At 50.7% G+C, this 24,608-nt stretch overlaps 1 protein-coding gene across 1 annotated transcript; it reads left to right on the plus strand.

Moving 5' to 3' along the window:
* The first annotated feature begins 889 nt into the window (after positions 1–889).
* TMEM72 (transmembrane protein 72) lies at positions 890–24,343 on the plus strand. Its single transcript, XM_006217636.4, has 5 exons — positions 890–959; positions 16,180–16,246; positions 20,645–20,716; positions 22,285–22,424; positions 23,865–24,343. Exons 1-5 carry the CDS (start codon positions 890–892, stop codon positions 24,341–24,343), a joined length of 828 nt encoding a protein of 275 aa, XP_006217698.1.
* Positions 24,344–24,608: the final 265 nt, after the last annotated feature.

The raw sequence follows: 24,608 nt of genomic DNA on the forward strand, positions 1-24,608 counted from the left end.
CGGGCTTCTTGGAGCAGGTCTCAGAGCATACTTTGAGAGCCACCAATCCAGCCAAACCCTCTCATTTGTTTTCTGCAAAAGTTACTAAGGCTCACACATGTCTTTGGGTTTCCCCAAGGTCACCCAGTTAATTATTGACACAGCAACTCCCCTCCCAATGAATCACAGTCATTTCTCACATCACTTGTCGGCGATGCATGTGGGGGATAAAGATAGGTCCATGTGCAGCTCTGGCCTGAGCTAAGTACGTCTGGTTGGAGTCCAAATCTGCCACAGACTTGAAAGCTTTCTAATCCACCTATACACAGAAGAATAGAAGCTTGGAACTCATTGTGAAAGTTGTTTCTGGGGTGATTTAAAGACACATCCCTCTCCCTGATACACACACAGACACAAACCCACATGCACACCATCACCTGCAGACACTGGCTCCCAGACCCTGAACGCCTGAGGTCCAGGTGTGACTTTCTCTGGGCCCTTCTGCTGCTCAGGAAGGGAGGGCCTGGGCTGGCTCCTTGGCTGGCTCCCTCCTCCCAGCCAGAAATAGTTAATTGCCAGCTCCAGGCTGCCTCCAGCCCAGCCCTAACAGGCCTGATCTCAGGCGGCCGCGCCGGGGCCGCAGCGGCTCCAGACCAGGCCCTGGCTGCGCGGAGCAGTAGGGGCATTCTTCCAAGGTAATAATTAAGCCAAGTGCCTGGCAAGCCAAGGAGGTGAGCCCTATTCACACCTCGGCCAGGCTGAAGTGGCCTGGACTGGTTTGGGAAGGCAGGGCTCCAGAGCACGAGAGCCCGGAGCCGGAGGTCATAGCCTCCCACTGCATACAGGCGACCTGGAGCATCTCGGGCCCGAGCTCCTGCCCTGCTGGGACCCTGCCCTCGCCCCCCGCACCATGAAGCTGCCGGTATTCTGGACTGGGCTGGAATACACCTGCCGGCTCCTGGGCATCACCACCGCTGCAGGTAAGACCCCGCCTCCCAGCTTCCGTCCCCTGTGCACTGGGCAGAGCAGACAGGACTGCCCGAGGCGTGGGAGCCGGCTGGTGAGGGATGGGCAGAAACACCTGGCCACATCTTCTTCAATTCCTTTCTCAACACCCCAGAAACACTGCTCTTCAGAGCAGTGGCCGGTGTAGCGGAGTGTGCCTGGGGCTGGGACCCAGGAGTCTGATGCTGAATTTCAGCTTGGCACCCCACCATCTATGTGACCTTGGGAACCCTCAGCACCCTTATCTGTGAAATGAGCTGAAGGTCAGCCCCACCTCCTCAGGTGCTGTTGTGAGGTGGAGGTGGGGCTGACGGTGAAGGGGTAAAGGGCTGGGCAGACATGAGAATCGGACGCCTCACTGTACGGTCGTGGAAGTGGTCGGTGGAGCACATCTTGTTTTACTCAAACCACAGCCCAGTTCATGGAGAGAGAATTCCCAGCACACAGGGCAAGCTGAGCTAGGGGGCTGGACGCGGCGATCCCAGGCTTCCCAAAAAGTACATGGGTTTGCGGGGAGAAATGGTTTCCTGTGCTGGGCTCTCCTCCTTGCCCAGCCCGATCTGTTGTGGGGGTGGGGGCTGCTCAGCTGGCTGGGAAGACCGACGGTTAGAGCAGAAGCTGCGAGGCTGTAATCCTGAGCTCTGCCGTCTCACTCCCCCAGTGCAGACCTGGGCCCCCATGTGGCCAGGATCTGTGGTGGGAAAAGTTCCAGGCAGCATTCTGAGCCCTTAGCTCTGGTTCCCACAGTCCCCTGGGGACAAGGAAGAGACATCCACTGCTCATCAAGTCCTTCCCACCACTATCCACAATCTTGGGCTTGGGTCTTGGAGAAAGGGAAATGGCCGGCAGCTCAGACTCCAGCAGTGCTGGTCCCCATCCCAGCCCTGTCAATTGCCCGTGTGTGACCTTGGGAGAGCCCCTGGGCCCTCTGGGATGGTGCTTTCTGACCTGTAGGTTAGAGATAACCAGATCGGCTGGCCAGGTGTTTTGAAGGAGCAGGGATGCATGAACTGGCAGAGCTATGTGGAACCAAGGATGTGACCATCTTGGGAGAAGCCCCCAGGGCATAATTCAGAGCTAGGTGAGGATCTGTGTCCTGCCCAGAGCGCAAGGCCAGGCTCACTGAGCTGCTGGCCAGAGGTCTCTTCTAGCATTTAACCCTGAGTTAGCACAGGAAAGACTGTTGTAGATGGTCCAATTACACCCCTCCTCCCCGTAATGAGATGAAGCACCTAAGTTCAAACAGGGGGTGGTGACCCTTGCCCAAGATCGTGCTGCACGTCCGAGGGCCAGCCAGCCTGGAACTCTGGTCCCTCGATTTTTGAAATGGCCAAGATTCTGGCCAAAGAGCTCTCTCTTCCTAGGGCAGGAAGCCCCTCCCAGTGGGCACCAGAAAGGGTCTGGCATTGCTCTGCTGAGGGTCCTGAGTGAATGAACTGATGGGGGAGCCCGCTCCAGCCCCTGTCAGAACCACCTCGTTACCAACGTACACCTAAGGGAATGAGCTCCAAGGCCCCTAACTGCCCATCCTGGGGAGGGGAATTAGCCCCAAGTAGGGTTTCTGGGTGTGGAGTTCGAGTCCTCATCTACCACCGTTGACCTTGACTCCATTAAGCCTTGGTTTCCAAGTACGTAAAACACACCACTTTCAGCTGTCAGATATCACAGGGACGGTCCCCCGGCCACACTCTGCCCGGAAGGGACGCCTGGCTCCTGTCAGGAAGCTGTTTTAAGAGGTATATAAACTTGGAATGGATTAGCTAAAGACAGTTTAAAAGTCTGATTTATCTCAGCCAGTGGAAGGGTCTGCAGCCACATACACACACACACACACACACACACTCAGGCATACCACTTCTCTTAACCACGACCCTTATCTCAGTGGGGAGGGCCACTGTTCATGCTGAGAATGGGCCTCCCCCTTGGTTTTGATATACGATCCAGGCTAAACATAGGGTACAAGTTGCCTTCTAATGGCCCGGCTTTCCAGTAACCATGTCTGGACTTTCTAGAGCACTGGGAGCAGGTGGGAAACTAGAAAGAGGGGCTTTAGTGATCTTGAGAAAATCTCGAGTTTCTTTTAGCATCACTGAACTTGCTGGCCTATTTCCAGTGTGAAAGATTTACAAATTCCTTATTCTCTTAAGCCTCTTTTTTGTTGTTGTTCTTGAAATCCTCTATTGAGAAGTCCAGGCCTCATTTCCAGAGGCACCGCGGCTAGAGAGGAAATCAGACTTGAGACAGAAGCTGTCACTTTGCAGAAACCCCAGCAGACCTAAGCTAACCCTGATCCTTCAGGGGGAGGCGTGTGAGGTTTCCAGAAAGTAGGAAAAGCATGCGACCCAAAGTTGCCCGGAGTGTCACCTGCAGGGACCAGGCAGCTCCTAATCCAGCAGCCCCCGCCCCCGGTCCCCCTTCTCCTCTGCACACAGATCTGAGGCTGTCGGCAGTGCTGAAGGCACCAGGCCCCGGGAACATGCACCAGGAGGGTGAGGCTGAGCGTCTGTGGCCAAAGACTGCCCTGCACAGGTGCTGGATGGCTGAGCCCCTCTCTTCCTCCCCATTCAGCCCCTTTAAGTGCAACTTCATTAGGATGTCCTGGGTCCCACAGGCCATTGCAATCCCACCCCCATGTCCAGCCCACACGAGTGGGCACAGAGCACTGGGTAAATGGGCCTTACAGATTGCTCCCAGGCAAAGGCGTTTTGAAAGTTAGAAAATTCTCTCCTTCTGAATCAATCATAAGGTTTCCATTTCATCACAGACCTATCCTCTCCAACTGTCTTACACTTGGCTGGTGTCATTCAATGGCAAGATGTCCCTGGCCATGGAAGGCATAGGGCATCCCTCTGTTGCTGAGATGTGGCACCAGGAGCCACCCCAAGAGCAGACACAAGCAGGGAACTGCACACAGACGGGGAGTGCGCCACACTTCCCTGTGCGGATGTTGGACACTGACATACATCCGTCCCTCCAAGCAGGTTCTCACTGAGTCCACCTGAAGACAGATCCATGGCATCCCAGGTTAGAGACTCAGGCCCCAGGAGAGGCTCAACCCCGAGATTTGTTCTCACCACGGGGTAACTGTCAGGAGAGGGGGACCTGGGAAAATGGATTTAAACTGAGATGGGAGAACTGAAGCCCGGGGCACACCTCCTCCATAAAATGAGAGAATGAGGGCCTGTCCCATGGGATTTGCCCCCCTCCTGTGCTTCCCTTTGCACTTCCTCTGCCCTCTTCTTCCCTGAGGGTGAATCTCCATGAACTTCCTCTCCACTCCTCAGCCCTGAACAAGCCCATGGGAGGAGGATGAATGGGAGGAGGATGAAAAGAGATCCGTATGTCAGGGTAGATGGTGCCTCTCCGAGGCTTTCAGTTCTGGCTGGAGTGTGGAGAGAAGAGGGGAGACTCATTTCCCCAGGCCCTGACCCTGGAGAGAAAGCCGTCTCCTCACAGCTGTGTCCTCGCACCTGGATGGGCCTGGGCCTCCCCTAAAAGAGGAAATGACGAGGAAATGTCTCCAGGCCCTGTGGGGAGGCCTCCCAACTCTCCTCAGAGCAAACGCACTCATACTGAAGGCTTCTCACTGCCAACCCTCAAGGGTGATTTATTTTTCAGCCTCTACTCTTGTTGTAAAAGCTGATAATAAACATCATGACTTGGGGATTTACCATGAACCTAGCTCAGGGCTACATGTTTTAAATGTAGTGTTTCCTTTCGACCCCTTGAAGTACCATCACGCCCTCCTCATCCCCACTGCACGGAGGAAGGAGCTGAGGGTCAGTGGGGCGAAGACCTGGCTCAAGCTCTCACAACCAGGAAGCCAAGAGGCAAGGTTCCCATTGATGACAGTCTACTCCTGAGACCCACCTCTTAATCAGTACGCCTTCTGCCTACATCGGGCTGAAAGACATGCCTTTCTATGTCTTGACGACCACGGGATGTAGAATGCAAAACACACAAAGCGTACCCAAGGGGCTGACTGAGGGCCTCCCGAACAGCCTAGCGCCCCCACCAGCAGTCAGTCCTGACCTCACAGCCTCAGGCAGGTAGAGTCATGATGAGAGAAGACACAGTTACATGGAAGCGAAAGAAGAATGACCAATCATTTCCTAAATCTAAAGACACTGATATGTTTTTTAATCTGTAATATTATATTATCCATTTTTGATTGAATGACATATTCTTTAAATTCTGTAATACTTCACAATTTTCAGAAGTTTCACACACGTGATTTCATGCAATCCCAGAATAATCCTTTTTCTCTTTTTCCCTACACCTAGAATGCCCCTCCTCTCCCCAGAAGGCCCCTCTCCCTTCCCCTTCTCCCCATTGCTAACCCTGAGTTTATTCTCTGAATCTGTAAAAACACTGATCTTGGATCCAGCTGTTCATTCTCTGTCTCTGAATGATTGCCATCCTGCTTTAACTGACACCATCAAGACCATCTCCAGCCAAACCCACTCCTGGACCTCAGCTGGGGACAGATAAATCTGCATGCATTTCCAAAGGGAATTATCACAGTAGGACCTTCCATTTGTGGATCCAGAGGGGCATGACTGACAACATGCTCTAAGTCATTACCTTGCTGCAGATCTACTAGTGTCTGTGAGGGCCAAGTGCTGAGCTTAATCCCATTGTACAAATGAGGAAACTGAGGCTCAGAATGTTTGGGTAGCTTGGGAGAGGTGACACAGCCAGCAAACAGCAGGTCTGGTATTGGAGCTCCAGTCCACCCACTCACAGGGCAGGGATGCAGTGAAACATCCGTGGGCTCTGGGGACACAGCTCCAAAGAGAAGGGTACCACCCAGCTCACAAGGAAACCAGCTGGACTTGAGACAAAGCCAGTTTAAGCAAGCCCTGCTTGTCAGGCTAACGTGCTCTTTCTCGCAAATCAACTACCTTGGATCAACCTGGAATCATTTAGGAGTTTTATTTTGTTCCAGGTTTTTAACCCATTAACCTCTTCTCTGCATAAAGGATAGAGCCACATTCCCAACAGCCCCGTTCAAATGGAGACATGGCTTATTAATATAGACTAGAATAAAAGAAGCATTTAAACTCAGCTGTTCTCATTATTTTTTAAAGAGTACAGCAAATGCATAGTTTGACTTTAGCCCTATTCAAAGCCTTTAAAAAAAATAAAGAATGCTCTGATGCAATCATCTTGGGCCCTCCATGCTAATTTCCACCCTTCTTAAATGTGCATCCCTGTGACCACCTCCTGCCATCTAAGGAAGCTTTATGCACTCCAGCACATCCGCAGGGGGATTTATTACCCAAGCAAGACCACATTGCTTTCAGATCCTGTAAGTGAGCATTGACTGTTTTCCAATCTGATTGTTCCAACAAGCAATTGAAACATCTCCACCTCTAGATAATATAATTTGGTTCAAGCATTCCTTTCTTGACTTCTTTGTGCCTGCTTCCTCCTTCTTAGATTTAAAACAAAAAATCTAGAAGTCCACCTAGGATTCATTTATCTGGTGAACATTTGCTGATTTCCCACTTTGTGCAATGTAGACACATAGATTAGGATGGGATGACCTCTGCCCTGGAGAAGTGCATGATCTGACCAGGCAGACAAGCTAGTAAATATACACCTCAGTGCCAAGCATTGCAGCATAGTGTTTGGGAGGGTGAATTTGTGTCCTTCTCTACCACTTAGTAGATGTGTGTCCTTAGGCATGTCACCTGATCACCCTAAATGTCAGTATTCTCATCTATGAAATGGGGATAACAAGTGTATCTACCCACCAGGGTTGTGAACATTTAGTGAAACAATGACAAAGACAGCGAACTTCCTGGCACATACATTCTCACTCAGTGCTGGCTAATTTGAGAGGAATGTGCTGGACACAGGGACTGCGCAGGGTGTGTGATTGATAGGATCTTCTTGCAGGATGGAAAACAAGAAAGATCAGAGGAACGGAGCAAGGTAATATGTGACCCTTGAGGCTGGAAAGGGAGGAAGGGGCTAGACTGTGAAAAGCCTTATGCTGAGTAACACTTTCCTGCACATTTTGAGCTTGGGTCATTAAGATCATCCCACAGTACATTGGTTACTTCTACACCACATGTAGTGATGAAACCAGAAAAAAGATGGTAGCCTCATTTTATTTCTCATGGGCCGATAGTTCTTTTAAGAATTGTCCTTAGTTCTGTGCAACCATCTGTAATCAAAAAGAAATGTAGTCAGAAATAAGTGACTGACGCTGGGGAGATGGAGCCCCTCCCAGAGCTTTCCCCTTAGACTTCCCAGATGCCATAGGCCAGGTCAAGGTCAGATCTGGTAGGTGCGGCTTGGATAGACAACATTTGCAGGCATGATCATGGTTTTCTAGCACCAGGAGAGCTGCCATGTAGAAGAGCAGATGCATTCTCTTTGAAGGCAAGAAAGAATAAGAAGCAAATAACTCGGCCAAATACCTTGACCTGAAATCAAGACCTAGAAGAAAGTTGCCCTGTATGTCTCTACAAGGAAGATGCTTTTCTGCACTAGTCAATATCTTCAGCAGTGTCAGTGAATCCTGAGAGTCTGTAGTCCCTCCATGTAAATGATGTCATCAGCAAAATGCGGTGTATCAGCCCAGATGGTTTCATAGGTGAATTTTATAGCATTGAAAGAAGAAATAATATCTATGTTACACAGCCATTCCAAAAATTTGAAAAGGTGGGAATGCTTCTCAGTTCATTCTTTGAACTAGCATTATTGTGATACCAAAACTAGACAAAGATGTCAGAAGAAAAGAAAATTATAATATTCCTCTTCAACATAAATGTTAAAGTTTTAAATGAAGTTCTCGTAAATCAAATGAAAATATATAAAAATATATAATATACATAACCAAGTACAATTTATCCCAGAAACATAAGGTTGCTTTAGTATTTAAAAATCTATTTATGTAATTGACCATATTAACAAACTAAAAAAGAAAAGCTATATTATTATCTAAATAGATACAGAGAAAGCATTTGAAAAAATCCCACATTCTGGAATGATAATAACTATCATCAAATTATTAATAGAAGGAAACTTTCTGAGCCTAACAAAGCCACAAAAAAACTACAGCTACTTAAAATAAAAGACTGAATGAACAGGAAAAAAAAAGAGGGAAAAAAAAAAAAGACTGAATGCTTTTCTCCTAAGATTGGTAACAAAACAAGGGTGTCCTCTCTATCTCTAGTCGGCATTGTACTAGAGGTTCTAACCAGTGCAACAAGGCAAGAAAAAGAAATAAAATTCATACACCTTGGCAAAAAGGAAGAAAAACTTACTATTCAAAATCTGATGGAATCTACCAGAAAAGCTACTAGAAATAATAAAGGGTTTAGCAAGGTTGCAAGACACCTATAGACAAGATCACTATGCAACAATCAATTGTATTTCTATATACTAGCAACAAAAAATTAGAAAATGAAAAATTTTAAATACATAGTAGCATCAAAAATATAAAATACTAAGGGAGATGTCTGACCCAAAAAATGTCAGAAAAAAAAAAAAACCTATACACTGGAAACTAAAAAATATTGCTGAGAGATAGTAAAGAAAACCTAAATAAATGGGAAGATATATTTTTTTCATGGGTCAGAAGACTCAAGATTAAGGTGTCAGTTTTCACCAAAATTGCTCTACAGTTTGAATGCAATCCCAGTCAAAATCCCTGCAGAATTTTTCTTGAACATTGACAGGATGTCTTTACATTCCACCTGGAAATGCAAAGGTGCTAAAATAACCGAGACAATTTTTTAACAAAGAGCAAAAATAAAAGGTTAACACCACATGATTTTTTTTCATTTGTTAGTTTTATCAGGTAGAATTGTTAAAATTTGACTGCACATATACAATGGATTACATGTAAATATATATATATATATACAATATAATGCACATGTTTTTAGTTTACATATATGTACAGATCATTGTTTCTAAGAACAGATTAGAGGTTTGGCTTTTTAAACTTACATAGTTATCAAAGGAATAAAGCCAACCACAAAATAAGAATCAAAAGAATGCAGTAATCCAGTCATAAAGGACCGTCAAATGTGCTTATGCATATTCAAAAAATGAATCATCTAAGTGATAAATAGGTAGTTCATTTGTGGTTTTTTTTTTTGAATTCCACATGTAAGTGGTATCATATAGCATTTTCCTTTCTCTTTTCAGTTCACTTCACTTAGAATGACGATCTCCAGGTCCATCCATGTTGCTGCAAATGCATTATTTTATTCTTTTTCATGGATGAGCAATATTCCACTGCATATAATACCACATCTGGTACCACATCCAGTCATCTGTTGATGGGTAACACTACCTGACTTTAAGGCTTCTTAAAAGTTACAGAAATCAATACAGCATAGTATCAACACAAAGAAAAACAAATAGATTAGTGGAACACAAGAGAGTCCAGAAATAGACATAGTCCTATATGAACAACAGAGTTTGACAAAAGTACAATGGCAATTTAGTGCAGAAATTATTTTTTTCAACAAATGGTATTGAACAATTGAATATCCATTTACCAAAAAATGAACTTCTGTCTATACTTTGTATCATACAAAAAAAGACTCAAAATGGTTAGACCTAAATGTAAAACCTAGTCAACAAGATAAAACCTAAGTGAAGCGGTAGACAGATTTTTTTAGATACAATATCAAAAGTTCAATCCATAGAACAAGTTGATAAATCGTATACCTTCAAAATTAAGAACATCACTCTTCGAAATATAATGTTAAAAGAATGAAAAAACAAGTCAACAAAGAGACATGATGACAAATAAACACATGAAAAAGATGTTCCGCGTCAATGGTCATTAGGGAAATGCAAGTCAAAACCACAATGAGATATTACTATATACCTATTAAAATGGCTAAAATTAAAAAGACTCACCATACCAGATGTGGAAGTGTTGGCAAGGATGCGGAATTCTCAAATGCCACTGATGGGGATGTAAGATGGTACACTCACTTTGGAAATGGTTTGGCAGTTTCTTAAAAAATTAAAAATACACTTACTACCTGATCCAGCCATTTTACTCCCAGGTATGTACCCAAGAGAAAAGAAAGCATATGTCCATACAAAGATTATACATGAATGTTCATAGCATCTTCATTTGTAATAGCCAAAACTAGAAACAACCCAAATGCCAATCAACAGAAGAGTTATGAACAAACCAAGGCATATATATCCACACTACTCAGCAACAGAAAGACATGAACTATTGGTACATGGTACAACATGAATAAATCTCAAAATAATGATGATGAATGAAGGTAGACAGCAGGAAAAGAGTGCAAATTGTATGATTTCATTTGTATAAACTTGTAGAAAATGCAAACTAATCTCTATTGATAGAAAACAGATCAGTGGCCCCTGGGAGTAGAAGGAAGGATGGGAGGGTAGGATTACAAGGATGTGAGGAAACTTTGGGGGTAGCAAATATGTTCATTATCTTGATTAGAATAATGGTTTCGCTGGTATACATATATGTCAGTACTTATCAAATTACACACTTTAAGTATGTGCAGTTTGTTGCATGTCAATTATACCTCAATAAAGCTGTTAATGGTGGATGTATCAGTTAGTTACCTATTGCCAAAATAATGCTGTGTAACAACTGCCAAACCTTAGTAGTCTACAGCAATAAGCTTTTATTGTTCACACATTGAGCAAGGAGGCTAGGCAGTTCTGCTAAGTTGGCTGGGTTTTCTCACCTATCTGCTAAGTTGGCTGGGTGTTCTCACCTATCTGAGCTGTTGGTTTGTCAGACTGAACTTGGCAGGGATGATAGGGTTCCTCATGCCCCAGCAGGCTGGCCTGGACACGTGCCTATGATATTGGCAGTGGCACAAGAAAGAAGGTCCAGCTCACAAGCCCATTTTACCTCTGTGCTTGCCTGGTGCCTGATAACATCCTGTGGCCCAAAGTGAGTCACATTGCTGAGCCCAGATTTAAGGACTGGGGAAACTGGGACTGCCAAGTCACATCACAAAGAGGGTGGATACCAAGGGGAGGGAGCTTTGGGGGCATCCCTGCCATCTACCACAGGGACTTCTACAGGCCAAACAAAATAGACCTCTTAGATGGTCTACTACAGTCGATGGTAGAAAATTTAGCAGAGAATGAAGACTCTCTTGCCTTCAGGAAATTCTCCCAAAACAGGCTGGTGAGAGGTGTTGGAGTGCACTGAGTATCTCTCTATACTCTAAAATCTCCTCTAACTGAATATCTGGAATTTTCTTCTATAAGATCTTGGCCTTTCCTCACAGTGTCTCTGGCTCAGAAGTGTCAGTTGAATGGCTCTCAGTAAACGTCCCTGCCAGGCTTAGAATCTGCCACTCCTCCTGAGTTAAGAAGCCTCCAGCTACTCCCTTATTGTCTCAGTGGAGCCTTAGCAACTGGTTCTGACATCTCCGTGTTCTCAGAAATGGTGCAAACCTAGCTTTCACGTCTACAGTCAGCTGTGACCCTTTCTGAACTTAAACCATCCCCAGCCGTTGTCATCAGATAAGTGCGTCCCTACCTGAGATGTTCCTACAGACACTAAGACCAGTAGGAGATGTGCCGTAACTGGGGAGGAAGGACAATAAATACGACACGAGGAGTTCCAAGGTGCCCTCAGGAGCAGTGAGTGTGACATCCTCAGCCAGCCGCCCACGCATCCAGGACTAAGACCATGGCCTAGCATGGAAAGCCAGTTAGCGTGGCCTCTAGTGACTTCTGTGAAGTGGCCTATGTTGCCACCAGGGTCTTGCACTGAATGCAAGACAGGTGTCAAAACTCAAGCCAGTGATGGAGTCAGAACAGATCAGCTACAGCCAAACACAAGGTCGGCCCTGAGACCAGAAGCCCTGAGGAGAGCCCCTTAGCCATTAGCACCATGGACTAGCCCCATCCTCAGGAGCACACAGGCCACTAGCCGGCTGCACAGAGGGCCTTACTCATGAGATATTAAGGTAAATGGAGCTTTGGACCACTTATCTCCCAATCGGGCCTCCAGAAGGGACCCGAGTCAAGAAAATCAATGCACAACATCAATACGTAGAGCTCTTTAGCTACAATAAAAGCACGTATTAATGGAAGGAAAGGATAAAAATAGACCCTCTCGTTCCCTGAGACTACTGATGGGAACAACCCGCCTCTCCTAATAATTCTATTAGGCATTGTCTACGTTTGCTCAGTACTCTACAGTTTACCGAGGCTGAGGCTGAAGCCAGTCATGCATGTTTCATGATCCCCATTTTCTGGAAGAGGAAGCAGGCAGGGGAGTTTTCCTCTGCCTGAGGAGCCAAGACTCTGCTTTTCTGATCAAGCCTCACGTTCTCTCTGCTGCAGCCTAGCACCCTTGTGGATTTCATGCAGATTTCATCCACCCACACTCTGGACCAGAGTTTCAGGATGCCCAGGAAGATGCTCCAGTGTCTGCCTGGCCCAGGCCTGCGCCAGGGGCTCTTGGTCCAGAAACTCTGATCCCTGCTAAGCCTGAATTAGAACAAATAGCTCAGGAAGGCATCTCGGAAGAAAATCCCTGTCCTCTGAAAGAAAAGACTATGCCGTGGTTGGATGCAGCCCAGACAGAAGGGACAGAAACTAAAGGAAAGGGGGCGAGAGGAGGAGGCCAGACTTGTCCACCAGGCGCCCATGCAGGATGCCCTTCTGGGGACTGTGAGGGGAGGTGAGATGGAGGGAGGGGCGGGGCTGACTGTGCTGGGGTGGGCCTGTGATATGTTCTGTTGGGCCAGGACGAGGAGCAGAAGGATCCTAAGGGACAGATAACAGGGAGGGATGGAAGGAGTCTACAGGCCACTCAACCGGGGTGTCAAAGTGGTACATCAGACCCCACCCAGCTCCCTCCCCCATCCCACGCCCCCCGCTGGCCTGCAGCATGGAAAACAATACAGCCCACAATCAAGGGGCAATTCTTTCTTATAGAGAAGTTGTTATAAGAAAACCTTGATTCTGGGGACATGTATGGTATTTGTTCCCCTGTCTTCATTGTCAGACTGTCAGCTGCTCTGCCCCGTGCCCAGCTCAGGGCAAGGGACGCAGGGTCATCTATTGCAGTGAGTGGCTGATGGAGGTTGGCCCATTTTGCTCTGAGCTAGAACCCTGTGAAACTGCAGGAGTCAGGAAAAAAGAACAGTCTCAGAAAAGCAGCCAGGAGACAGCAAGGAGTCTGGGCAGGCAGCTGCTGGGCAGAAGCAGGCAGACAGGCAGATACAAAGGGGACAGAAGGAAGGACTTCACATGGGTCACCATTGCCTCAACGTTGCCTGGTCTGCCTCTGAACATGAGCCCCAGGACTGGGAGGGTCAAACAAGTCATCCCCTTGGCCCTGGTGTCAAAGGGCCTTATGACCTCCTGCGAGAATCCCCTACGGCTCTCCTGGCCTGAAGAGTCAGGTCCCTGACTCCATGCCCCCTGCTTTCCTCCTCCAACCACGGGGCACCCCTCTGTCCCCTGGGCTTGCGGAAGCCAGCATGTTTATTGTTGGCTGAGAGCTTTGGGGAGGGTGACCGCACTTCCCTTGGAGGCTGGGAAACTTGCCTATGCTGGAGTCAGAGGGAGGAGGGAGCCCATGTCAGGCACAAAGCCCTGTGTTTCAGATGCATTATTTTCTCCAAGCCAAGCAACAACTCTGGGAGGTGTAATTATTTTCTCCCCATTCCACAGATGGTAAAGCCAACTCAGATGAGTTACGTACTTACCCACAGCAACCCAGGTAGTAACACACAGAACTGAGATTCCAATCCAGCTCTCTTTCCCTACTGTTACTCTCGATTGTTGTTGTTATGTTCTTTTTAACTGCAAACCAGCACTGCCTCTAGAGTGTTCCTGAAATGCCCCTTTGACTATTGACCCTTCGTTTCAGTCAAAAGACATCAAAATAACTCTCCATATACCAAAGGGGTACAAATCAGGGAAAGTGAGTTCCCAAGACCCTTTCCTGCCATCTGCTGGTCACCTGCCAGAAGTGCATGCAAATCCACAAAGACCACCCAGGTGAAGGAAGGCCCTGCCTCCCAGGAGAAGTGAATGAGCATAAGCACCGAGCCTTGAGCAGAAGACCCCTTCCCCAGGCAAGACCTTTCCCCCAGTTGGGCTGGATCCTTGTACCAAAAATTCGTGATTTCATTGAGCACCTGTGATATTTCTGGCCTTTAACTTACTGAAACCTCAGAGAGATTGGCTCAACTATTCACTGGCAAATGTGAGACTGAAAAGCAGGACCTGACCAAGGCTCCCATGACTGGTTTGTGGGTTGGTTGGTTTTACTTACAGTCTCTGTGCCTCCATTTCCTCTTCTGTAAAATGAGGGTAACATAGTACTTTCACATAGGACTGTTGTGATGATTAAGTAAGTTAATGAATGCTAAGTGCTGGGAAGAGGACAGGACATACAGTGAAAACTAAATGCATGAATATTTGCCTGCATCACACACACACACACACACACACACACACACACACAGGTAAACAGTGCAAACCAGGAAATGGCCCATCACCTGGAACCAGAAGTCTCAAGTTAAGTCAGCAGGTCCTTTGCTTTCTATCACGTGTCCTTGAGAGCATTGCACAAGGTCACTGAGCCTCATTTTCATGCCTGCATAATGGGGACTATCGAACTTCCTGTGTCCTGGGGCTGCTGTGAGGAGCCAGACATCTGTGATCACTGTGTATAAGCTATTAAGGGCTTTTCAGGTTATGTTAACACTGCAGAGGGGTGTGAGGCTGCAGAGCATCCCTGAGGCCTCACCTGGGACAAGCGGCTAGAGCCTGGGGAGGACAGAGGTAGTGTCCTCCACCGCCCTGGCCCTCAAGCCCAGGGAGCACTAGAACCCCCCAGGAATATAGCAGCACCCCCTTTCTAGAGTGATGAGTTCTGTCCCCTTCTCCCTGAAGTATTTCCACATCACCCCAGGAAGTGAGGTGTGGTGGTGCTGGCAGCTGATTGAAGGGCTCCACCCTGCATTTCAGCATCTCCACAGTGGACAATGGGCTCAGGTAGCCCGAGCATGGAAGCTTACAGAGTGTCTCTGCCAGGAAAAAACAGGGAGCATCAGGCCCAGGGAAGGAGGCCCTGGCGTGGCAGTGATGCAGGACCACACACGGGCCACCAAGAACAATAGCCCAGCCCTACCATCTTTGACTCTCTGGGAGAGATTCAAGGTGAAGTCACAATCTGGCAAATACCAGGGTGGGTCACTGGAGTCCAGAGAGAGAAATACAAGCAGCCTGGGCTGTAATAAGAAAGAGGTCTGATGAGTGGGTCACCATGGAGGGAGGAACATCTCAGGATGGCCACCTGCTGTGTGTGGACTATTTCCATCAGTGGGTAGATGGGTCAGGGCCAAAGCTGGTTGATTGAAGCCATGAGAGGAGGGAGACATGGGGACCCAGCAAGTTCACAAAGGTGGGTCCAAGAGAGGATTCACCCCGGACAAATGGAAGGTCAGATATTTGAGCATAAACACCAGCTGCCAAGAAGACAGGAGGAGAGATGAGGCATCTCGTGTCCAAGTAAAACCCTAGGGGCTTACTCAGCACTGGGTCCAAAGAAACGAGCCAAGAGCGTGAGATATAGCCACCAAACCAGCAAGTAAAAATAAGTTCTTGGGACAGAAAGAAGCAATGTGACTCACTTAGGGCCACCCGTGAGCCCACGGCCCAGAGATGTGCTGTTCCCGAAGCAGCCCTGGACGAGTTCCCCATTATGGGCTCATCTGGGCAAGGGAACAGGCGTGGGGCGGGTCCCACAGCCAAGCACTGGAGCCCAGACACAGCACACGTGGGCCTGCAGGACGGTGAGGGCCCTTGAAGCCACTACACGTGGCAGACAGCTGTGGAGCCCAAGAGTTGGTGGCCTGTCAGAGTAGGCTGTTTTTCGGGGCACAGAGGGGTAGCAGCATGACCAGTGTGGACAGAGATGGACTGGCATCTGCTCTAGAGAGAATGGATGAGAAGGACTCTGGGGTTCTGCAGGAAGCCCCTCTGGTTTCCAGAGACCAACCCAGAAGGCTCTCTGCTCTCTCGCATCTTCCCAGACACAGCTCCCTGTGCCACAGGGACGAGAGCCTATCCTGGCTCCCAGTCCTCAGGAGAGGGCGCACTCCACTGCCAAGATGCCCTCCACAGGCTGTGCTGTGGCTGGAGCACCTGGCCCATTCTTCCCTCCTCTTCTTCCCCCTTTAGTGTTGATCGGCGTGGGCACTGAGACCTTCCTCCAGGGACAGTTCAAAAGCTTGGCTTTCTATCTGCTGTGAGTATGTGTGCATGTGCCCCTCCCTGCCCACACATTCTGCTCTAGCTCACCCCAAGTCCACAAGTCGATCTGCTGAGACTCATCCCAGCACCGCCCCCCTTAACCACATGAGCTCCATTCTATCCCAAAGGTGAAAGGGGTAGAAGGGGCTTCTGGAATACCCCCTTTGTTTGGGAAAGGACCATCCCTTTGTTTAGTCAGACTATCCAATAAATCAACCAGTTAGCATTCCAACCATCCACCCACCCACCCACCCATCCATCCACCCATCCATTCATTCATCCATCCACCCATCCATTCATTCATCCATCCACCCATCCATCCACCCATCCATTCATTCATCCATCCACCCATCCATTCATTCATCCATCCACCCATCCATCCATCCATCCACCCACCCATCCATTCATCCATCCACCCACCCATCTATCCACACATCCAACCCATCCACCCATCCATCCATTCATTCATCCATTCACCCATCCATTCATTCATCCATCCATCCATTCACCCATCCATTCATTCATCCATTCACCCATCCATCCATTCACCCATCCATTCATTCATCCATCCATCCACCCACCCATCTATCCACACATCCAACCCATCCACCCATCCATCCATTCATTCATCCATTCACCCATCCATCCATTCATCCATCCATCCATTCATCCATCCTTCCACCCATCCATCTATCCACACATCCAGCCCATCCATCCACCCATCCATCCATCTTTTCAATCATTTCTTTATTCAGCAAACATTAACCAAACTTTTGTTTTAGAGAGAATGGAATCAGTTCAAAGGACTATGTATATATTTGAGCTCCTGTACCTGCCAAGCACAGTTAAATTGTTTTGTTTACATTATATCTTTTAACTCTGACAGTATTACAGGAGATGTGTATATAGTTTTACAGATTAAAAAAAATTCAGAGGGAGTAAGTAGCTCAGCCCACATCACCAAGCCCACAGCAGCAGGGCCCAGATTCACCTACCTGGGTACCTTCAGTTTCTCAGCTCCTGTCCTTTCCTCTCTGCCAGCTGCCTCTGCAAACGCCCCCTAGTGGGGAAAAGATCGCTGCGCACTGGTAACCGAGAGGGGTGAGGAGAGCCTGGAGTCCCTACAGGCTCTGATGACCCAGCTTCTCAGCAGCCCCACCCTGAGGGAGCCCCAGTCTGCCTGTAGGGTCGCCAGGCTGCATCCCCTGCCCTCACCTCCGCCCCGCTCCATTGACCCTCATCACGGTGGCCTGGTCTGCCTCCTAAGGAGCCCCCTGCCCTCCTGCCCCAGGGCAGTCTCCTTGGTGAATCACACCCACCGTCTCTCAACCCGCTCCACTTCCACATGGTCACAACTTCAGCTACCTGGAAGCCAGGTCCCTCCGACCACCTTCACCAGCTCTCACACCCTCCAGCCTACACTCCTTTGCCATCTTCTGGCCTCCACCTTATTTCTTGTCTCTCAATTTCACACCCTGGCGGCTTCTGAGTCTTTCTCAAACACACCCACGTCTCCTCCCCTTTAAGCTGTTGCTCCATCCTGTAGAGCCCACAGGTGCCTTCCCACCCTCCTCGGCATTCCCAAAGCCTGCCACTCCTTCTTGCACGAACCCCCCGCCAACCCTGGGAAGCCCCGAGCCCGGAGCCCCACTGGCTGGAAGTGACTTCTTGCCCTGAAGGCCCTCCGCATCTTACTGAGCCTGTGCCTGGTCGCACTGTCTCCCAGGAACCCACAAGCAGGGCGCGACTTCCTCCTCGCCACAAGTTGCCTGTGTCCCCTGCAAACATTAGCTTGGGGTAAGAGGTGGAGCGTATTACCCTACATAACAGGCCAGCTATGTGGCTGGTTAATGCAGACTGTGTTCTACCCAGAACTCTGCCTCTTCCTGACTATTCCGTCCCTGTCCTGAGGGGACACTGCCCCTCTGGTCACTCTGTGGTCCAGTCCTAGAAGGTATTCCTCCCAGCCTCAGGCCCCCGCCCTTTATTGTGAACTAGTCTAATTCTCCACCCGGGCCCCGCTCTCACCCTGTGGGATGGGCACCCACGGCCCACCAGCCCATCTTTCCTGCCATGTGTACTCCACTCACTCCAAGGTCCAAATGTCCCTCCTCCCCCTTTTCACTCCTTCTTCCATCCGTCCTCCCCCCTTACACACACAACCTTCCCCCCTGCAGATCTGATTTCTGCCACCGTGGTCCCTCACACTCGGAGTGTCTGTCTACTGTAGCCGTCCCCCCCACCACCATATGACTGTCACATCCTGCCCTGTGTGCCCAGGGCCAAGCGGGATCCAGGGCCAAGAGTAGGCACCAAAGAGCTGACCTGTCAGTGATTTTTTCCTTGCTTTTCTCCTCTTTCTCCTCTGCACCCTCTGCCTTTCCTGTCTCCCTCCTGCCAGTGAGGCCCCTCACAGCCTTCCTCACACCCACAAACGGTGGCCCAGGGGTCCACGCGGCCAGGACAGAGCCCTGGCAGAGGCCTTGGGGTGGAGGACGTTGCTACCGCGTCAGGGCTCCCTGCTCGAATTCACTGCCTCGTCTGAGGGACTGGCTTCCCCAGATGTCAGAGGCAGAGCGTCTGCAGCATCAGTTGGGAAGTCTGAATGAGTCACTTCACTCTAGCTTCCCCCTCTGCATCAGGACACAGAAAAAGGCAACGCCACTTGTTTGTCAGAGCATGTGCCCTGGGGTGCTTGTCAGGCACACAGGCTCTGGAGTCTGAGCGCTAGGTTCCAACCTTGCCCCGGCTACTGGTGAGCTGTGTGACCCAAAGCCAAGGGCTTGACCTCTCTGGCCAAACTTCCCTCAGCTGTAAGCTGAGGACAATTATAGTCATTCAACAGTAAGATGGTTACAATGGTCCGATGAATGGGTGTTTGTAAAGCCCTTAGAACCTATTTGGCACTTATTCATCATATAAATGCTAGTTATTACCATTTAAAAGCTGGGGAATGAGAGTTAGGCAGACACTGGGAGATGCAGAGAAAGTGGGAGAAAGTAGAGAATGGGTACTAAATGGTGAGAGAGAGAGAGAGAGAAAGGGAGAGAGAGAGAGGAAAAAAAACTCACATGTATATGATGATTGCGAGGTGCCAAGCACATCTGAAGGGCTTTGCAAATGTCAACTCACGTAGTCTTTGTGACAATTTTATGGTTGCAGCCCTACGATTACCTGCAGCTTGCAGATGAGGAAACAGGCACAGAGAGGTCAAGTGCCTTGCCTCTGGTCACACAGTGGCAGGGCCAATGCTTGTGGCCCTGAGGAAACCCAGCTACCTCCCCCCGCACAGTAGCATCTCCTCTTACTCATTCCTTCACTCGGGTACACGTTTATGGAAGGCTTCACACAAGCGTTTCCAGAGTGGGCCCAGGCTCTGTGGAGGAATTAGACAAGGAACTCCCTAAGGGAGTTCACAGACTGGTAGCTCTGGTCACACAGTACAATATGTAAAAGCCAGAGGTCCCCAGACAGACAAGAGGAGGAAGGGGGGGGGTCCCTCTATAAGGGACTGGCATGTGCAAAGGTCATGTGGTACCTAACAGCTTCCTTCATGCAGAGCTTTAAAAAGCATGCTAAGAAATGTCAATCCCATAAGCCAGTGAGACTCTCCAATGAAAAATGTAAGTTCCATTCCCAAACATTCTGATATGCACAGTCTGGGGCTGGCCCAGGAATCTCTGATTTCACACGTTCCCCAGGAGATTCTAATTGGAGGGCCCCTGGACCACACTTGGCACTTGAGGAGCCCCAGTCTGGATGGGGAGGAATATGAGCAGATTCAGAAAGAGCCCTCGGGCAGCCTGGTGGTGACAGAGTGGAGGAGCAGGAGGTGAGGAGGTGAGGTCCAGGGAGTCAGGGAGGCCATGAGGGGAAGCTGGTGGAAGGGTTCAGGGGGCAGCACCAAAACTCAGGCTGTACAGGGGAGACCAGAAAGGAGGGGAGTAATTCTAAGTCTGTCTAAGGAACACAGTCAGCCCCTCCTGGTGACTGTTTGGATGATGCAGAAGGAACGGGCTCGGGAGTAGATTCAGCTTTAAGGCTCAGCCAGCCAGGCAGTGGGCCTCAGTTCTGGTGACAGCAGGTAGAAGAATGAGCCTGCCAATGTCCACACAGGGACACAGTGGTGCTGGGGTCAAAGCAGTCTCCCCTGCTGGCCTACAGCTCCCTCCCCCGATCCCCACCCCTACTGCCCAACTCAGCTCAGGCCCTGGCTTCCAAGCAGCTCCTGGTGGGTGTTGGCTGAGTTACAGGGTTAGGCCAAGAAGCTCCTGGGTGGTCATTTGCCTATACCTGCATGCCCAGGAGGCCAAGGTGCTGTGAGAAGATACCCAAAGGAAAGTGAAGGGCGCATCAGAGGCTGCCAGGCCTCCCTCACCTGTCTCCACCACAGGTTTACAGGAGCCGCCGTCTCCGTGAGCGAAGGGGCCTACTTTGTGGCTCAGCTGCTGGCCATCTGCTTCCAGTAAGTAGCCTCCAGAGTGCTCCCCACCCCACCCCTGCCCCAGACACCCCCAGATGCCGCCACCCGTGAGCCCACGGCCCAGAGATGTGCTGTTTCTGAAGCAGCCCTGGACGAGTTCCCCCTTATGGGCTCAGGTCCGTGGGACTCAATGGTCCCTTTTTCCCTTCCCCCAAACGGAGTAAACTGACACAGCTATTCAGAGCCTGACCCCACCCAGAATCCCCCTGCAGAGGCGATCCCCATCCTCCAGACTGCCCTCTGAGTCACCCACCATGGGGTAAGGGCCCCACCAAAGAGCGGCTTGGAGCGCGCAGAGGGGGCTTGAGAGCTGACTCTGCCTCCTGCTGGGACCCCAGGACAAGTCAGAGTTGTCAGCCTCCAGGCCTATTTGTGAGGGCAGGAGGGCAGACCTTGCAGGGTCTCGGGAGGCCAAATGGCCGTACCTGCTGCCCAGTCATGCTCAGTTCATGGAAGCTGTCATTCGTGTGGCCAAGGGTTGGCCCTGGACCACCCTTCTCAGAACCTAGACAGCTGGTCTCTAGATGGTCAACAAAAGAGCCAAGCTTCAAACCCAGCTGTCCTGGCATCTTGCAAGGGCACCTGCTGCCTCCCAGGGTCACCATCCCGTAGGTAGCAGGCTTCCTCTATCTGCTGAACGCCACTGCCAAGGGACCTTTGCAACTTCTCAGGGCAGAAGAGGGAGGAGCCCTGAGCCTAAAGGGGCATTTTACCCTCTCTGGACTCCCTCCACTCCAAGCCAGGGTCTTGGCACAAGACAGTGGCCACCAGAGGGCACCAATGAGCCATGGGAGCAGGATGTGGGAGGAGGGCTGTGCTCTGGGCCAATATCATCCGCCATTCTCCAGCCCACACCACTCCCGCAAAGCTAGCCTGGACAGGATGCAGCTGTACAGAGCGCTGCTCCAGGGCCAATTCAAAGGATGAAGGAGATGGAGGCAAGCATTTTCCTCCTTTGCAACCTGGAGGCAGCTCCCTAAAGAAACCTGCCCAGCATCAGGCCTCTGCCAGGTCCATATGTGGTTCCTATGTACCAATTAACAGAGAAGCCCCTCTGGGCAATGCCGTCTCACACCTAGGCAAGGTTCCTATGAGCAGCGTGCAGCTGAATTCCAGCCCTCTCGCCCATGTGGCCAGGCCCCTTGTGCAGTGCACAATCCTTGCAACCAGCCCAGCCAGGTGTCTCCTATACTGCACACTTTCTTCACTGCACTGTGGACTTCCCAGTGTGTCCCCCAAGTCTCCTACTCTCCTTCCCACTGCCTTTGCAGCATCCTGAGCATTTACCTTCCTCTCCTCTAAACCAGAAAGGCAGGGCTGGGGGGCCTTTCAGGAAAAGTGTCAGAGACCCTCTGGAGAGGCTCAGGCAAGATCCTTAACTGTGGAACCCACAGTGAGGACTTCAGCCCCTGGCAGGTGTTCAACCAGGGGACGCTGCAGATAACGTGGCCACAGTCAGACCCCATCCCACACTCGGATGGCTTTGTATTGTTGCTACGGGTTTCTGGTCACTCCCTGCTTCCTGCCAATCCTGGACTTCCTCCCCCTAGGTGTCAGCCAGGGTCCCTGGCCCACAAAGCAAGGGAGAAGGCCCACTGGCTGGGCTGCTTCCAGAGGTTCCTGGCCTACATGCTGCTGTCTGTGGCCTGCTTCCTCCACCCGGTCCTGGTCTGGCACGTGACCATCCCAGGTAGGAGCTCCAGGATGTAGAGGAGGCTGGCAGCCCCCACCGCGGGTAGGCTCTGAGCCAGAGGGGCTGAATGCTCCTCGAATGGGCTGGCAGTGACGCTGGCTCCAGGGCCCCACGGGCCCCATGGGCCCCACTGTCCTCCCTGGCATGGATCACAGGGATGAGGAACTGATCACGTGGCAGGAAAGTCCCAAGAAACACATCTTTCACATAGGTGTCCAGAGGCTGTACCCACAAAAGGGAGATGACCTTTCCTCCAATGACTGTGTGTGGTCTGAGCTTTCAGAGGGGGCACTTCTCTGTCCAAACCCTTCTGTGTCTCCCGAGCATCTATCCATTCAGGTCCAAACTCCCCAGCCTGGTGTGAAGAGCACACCAAGATGGGATCCTGAAAGACTCTGGTACCCCCACCCTCCTCTCACACTCCACTGACCCTGCTAATCATTCCCGTATCTGACGTCAGAAGCCAGAACTTGATGCTCCCACCTCCTGAATTTTGACCATGACCTTTTCTGCTAGGACATTCTCTCCCCTCCTCCCTGGCTGTGAAAATTGCACCCCTCTTCCCGCTCCCATCTAAATAAAATGCCAGGAAGCCGACTGCCCACGGACATGAGGCTGAGAGACAGTCGCCTCTTTCTTCCTGCAGTTTCCCTTAAAGTACCTGTCATGGCCTCCCAGGGCCACTCCAAGCAGCTGTCAGTGGACTCCCGAGTAGGACTCAGCGCAGCCAAAGCCAGAGCAGCCACCACCTCCCACTCCTCAGAGAGCCTGAGATGCACAGGAGGCTCTGGCCCTGGCAGGCGGGGCAGCCACCTTCAGCCCTTCCTCTGGGCAAGGCTTGGGGCAGGGCAGGGGCAGGGGGTGCATCTGGGCTGAGGGCTGAATGAGGGGCCAGAAGGGGAGTCCACGCTCTGCTAGCTGCACCCAAAGGGATTTGCAGTTTCCTCTGTGTTTATCAGGCAGGCTGCAGTGAGGACGACCTCCCCGCTTCCTGGGAATGGAAGGAAGCCCCGTTCGGCAGTAGGGGCCTGGTACCCAACACAGAGTCCAGGTCTGTTGAAAGCACTGCAGATCTAGCCCCAACAAGCCATCCCTGAGAAGGAGGCTGAGTGTGGAGATGGTAGGACAGGTGGGTGGCACAAGGATCAGCTGACCAGAAGAAGGAGGCCTCCAGCACAGGGTCTCCTGGCCATTGGTCAGGATGAGGGCCGCAGCATAGCACTGGCCCCACTGACATCCCTTGGCCAGGCGTCAGGCCTGCCACACGAGTCTGATGTGGGTATGTGAGGAGAAGTTAGGCCTGAGGGCTGGAGCTCCGGGGGCCTGAGTGTGGCCATACAGGCGTGCCACAGTGGCCCTCTGGAACAGTGGGTGTGGACAGCCCCTGGCTTTTCTCCGGTGCACATCCAGCATCCTGACCTCCCAGATCTCTTCCAGGCTCTATGCTCATCATCACTGGCCTGGCCTACTTCCTGCTGAGCAAACGGAAAAAGAACAAATCTGCCCCCGAAGCGCTGGCCCCCCCGGAGCAATACACAGACCCCTCCGGCAGTGCTGTGAGCACCACTCGCTCTGGGGACACAGAGCAGACCTACACCTTCCACGGGGCCCTCAGGGAGGGGCCCGGCTCCCTCTTCACCCACATGAAGAGCATCCTGAAGCGGACCAAGAAGCCCAGCACCCTCCCGCGTCCAGATGCCCTGACGGAGCTGATGTTGGAGCCCGCTGACTCACTGGCCAAGAAGAAGCAGGTGCACTTTGAAGACAGTGTGGTCAGAATCATCCCAGCTCTAGCCGAGGGCCTGGACAATGGGGACAGCGAACCAGAGGAGACCACCTCTGACACCACCCCCATCATCCCTCCCCCCGAGGCCCCCCTCTTCCTCTCTTCCCTCACGAGCACCGGCCTCTTCTGAGCAGCTTGTTCCAGGCTGAGGGGTGCTCAGCAAAGTGTCTGCAGAGACAGATGGCAGCCCTGCCTGGAATTTCCTGATGTCAAAGGGCCCCCCAGGGAGCTCAGGGTCTTCACAGGTCAGCTGTTCAAAGGGTGACCTGACATCCCTGCGGTGGCTGGGCCTCTGGGGCCATCGAGTGGCATGACAGATCCTTTGGAGACCTTGAGGGCAGCACAGATGACGCTCATGCTGCCTCGAGCCCACACAGGTTTGTCCCTTCTGGACA

This window comes from Vicugna pacos, chromosome 11, assembly GCF_048564905.1.
Source record: "Vicugna pacos chromosome 11, VicPac4, whole genome shotgun sequence".
NCBI classification, from domain to species: domain Eukaryota; kingdom Metazoa; phylum Chordata; class Mammalia; order Artiodactyla; family Camelidae; genus Vicugna; species Vicugna pacos.

Coding starts and splice junctions, on each gene's coding strand:
- TMEM72 (XM_006217636.4), top strand. CDS start 890: ATGAAGCTGCCGGTATTCTGGACTGGGCTGGAATACACCTGCCGGCTC. Junction 16,247..20,644: donor AGCTTGGCTTTCTATCTGCT/GTGAGTATGTGT, acceptor TCTCCACCACAG/GTTTACAGGAGCCGCCGTCT. Junction 22,425..23,864: donor CTGGCACGTGACCATCCCAG/GTAGGAGCTCCA, acceptor GATCTCTTCCAG/GCTCTATGCTCATCATCACT.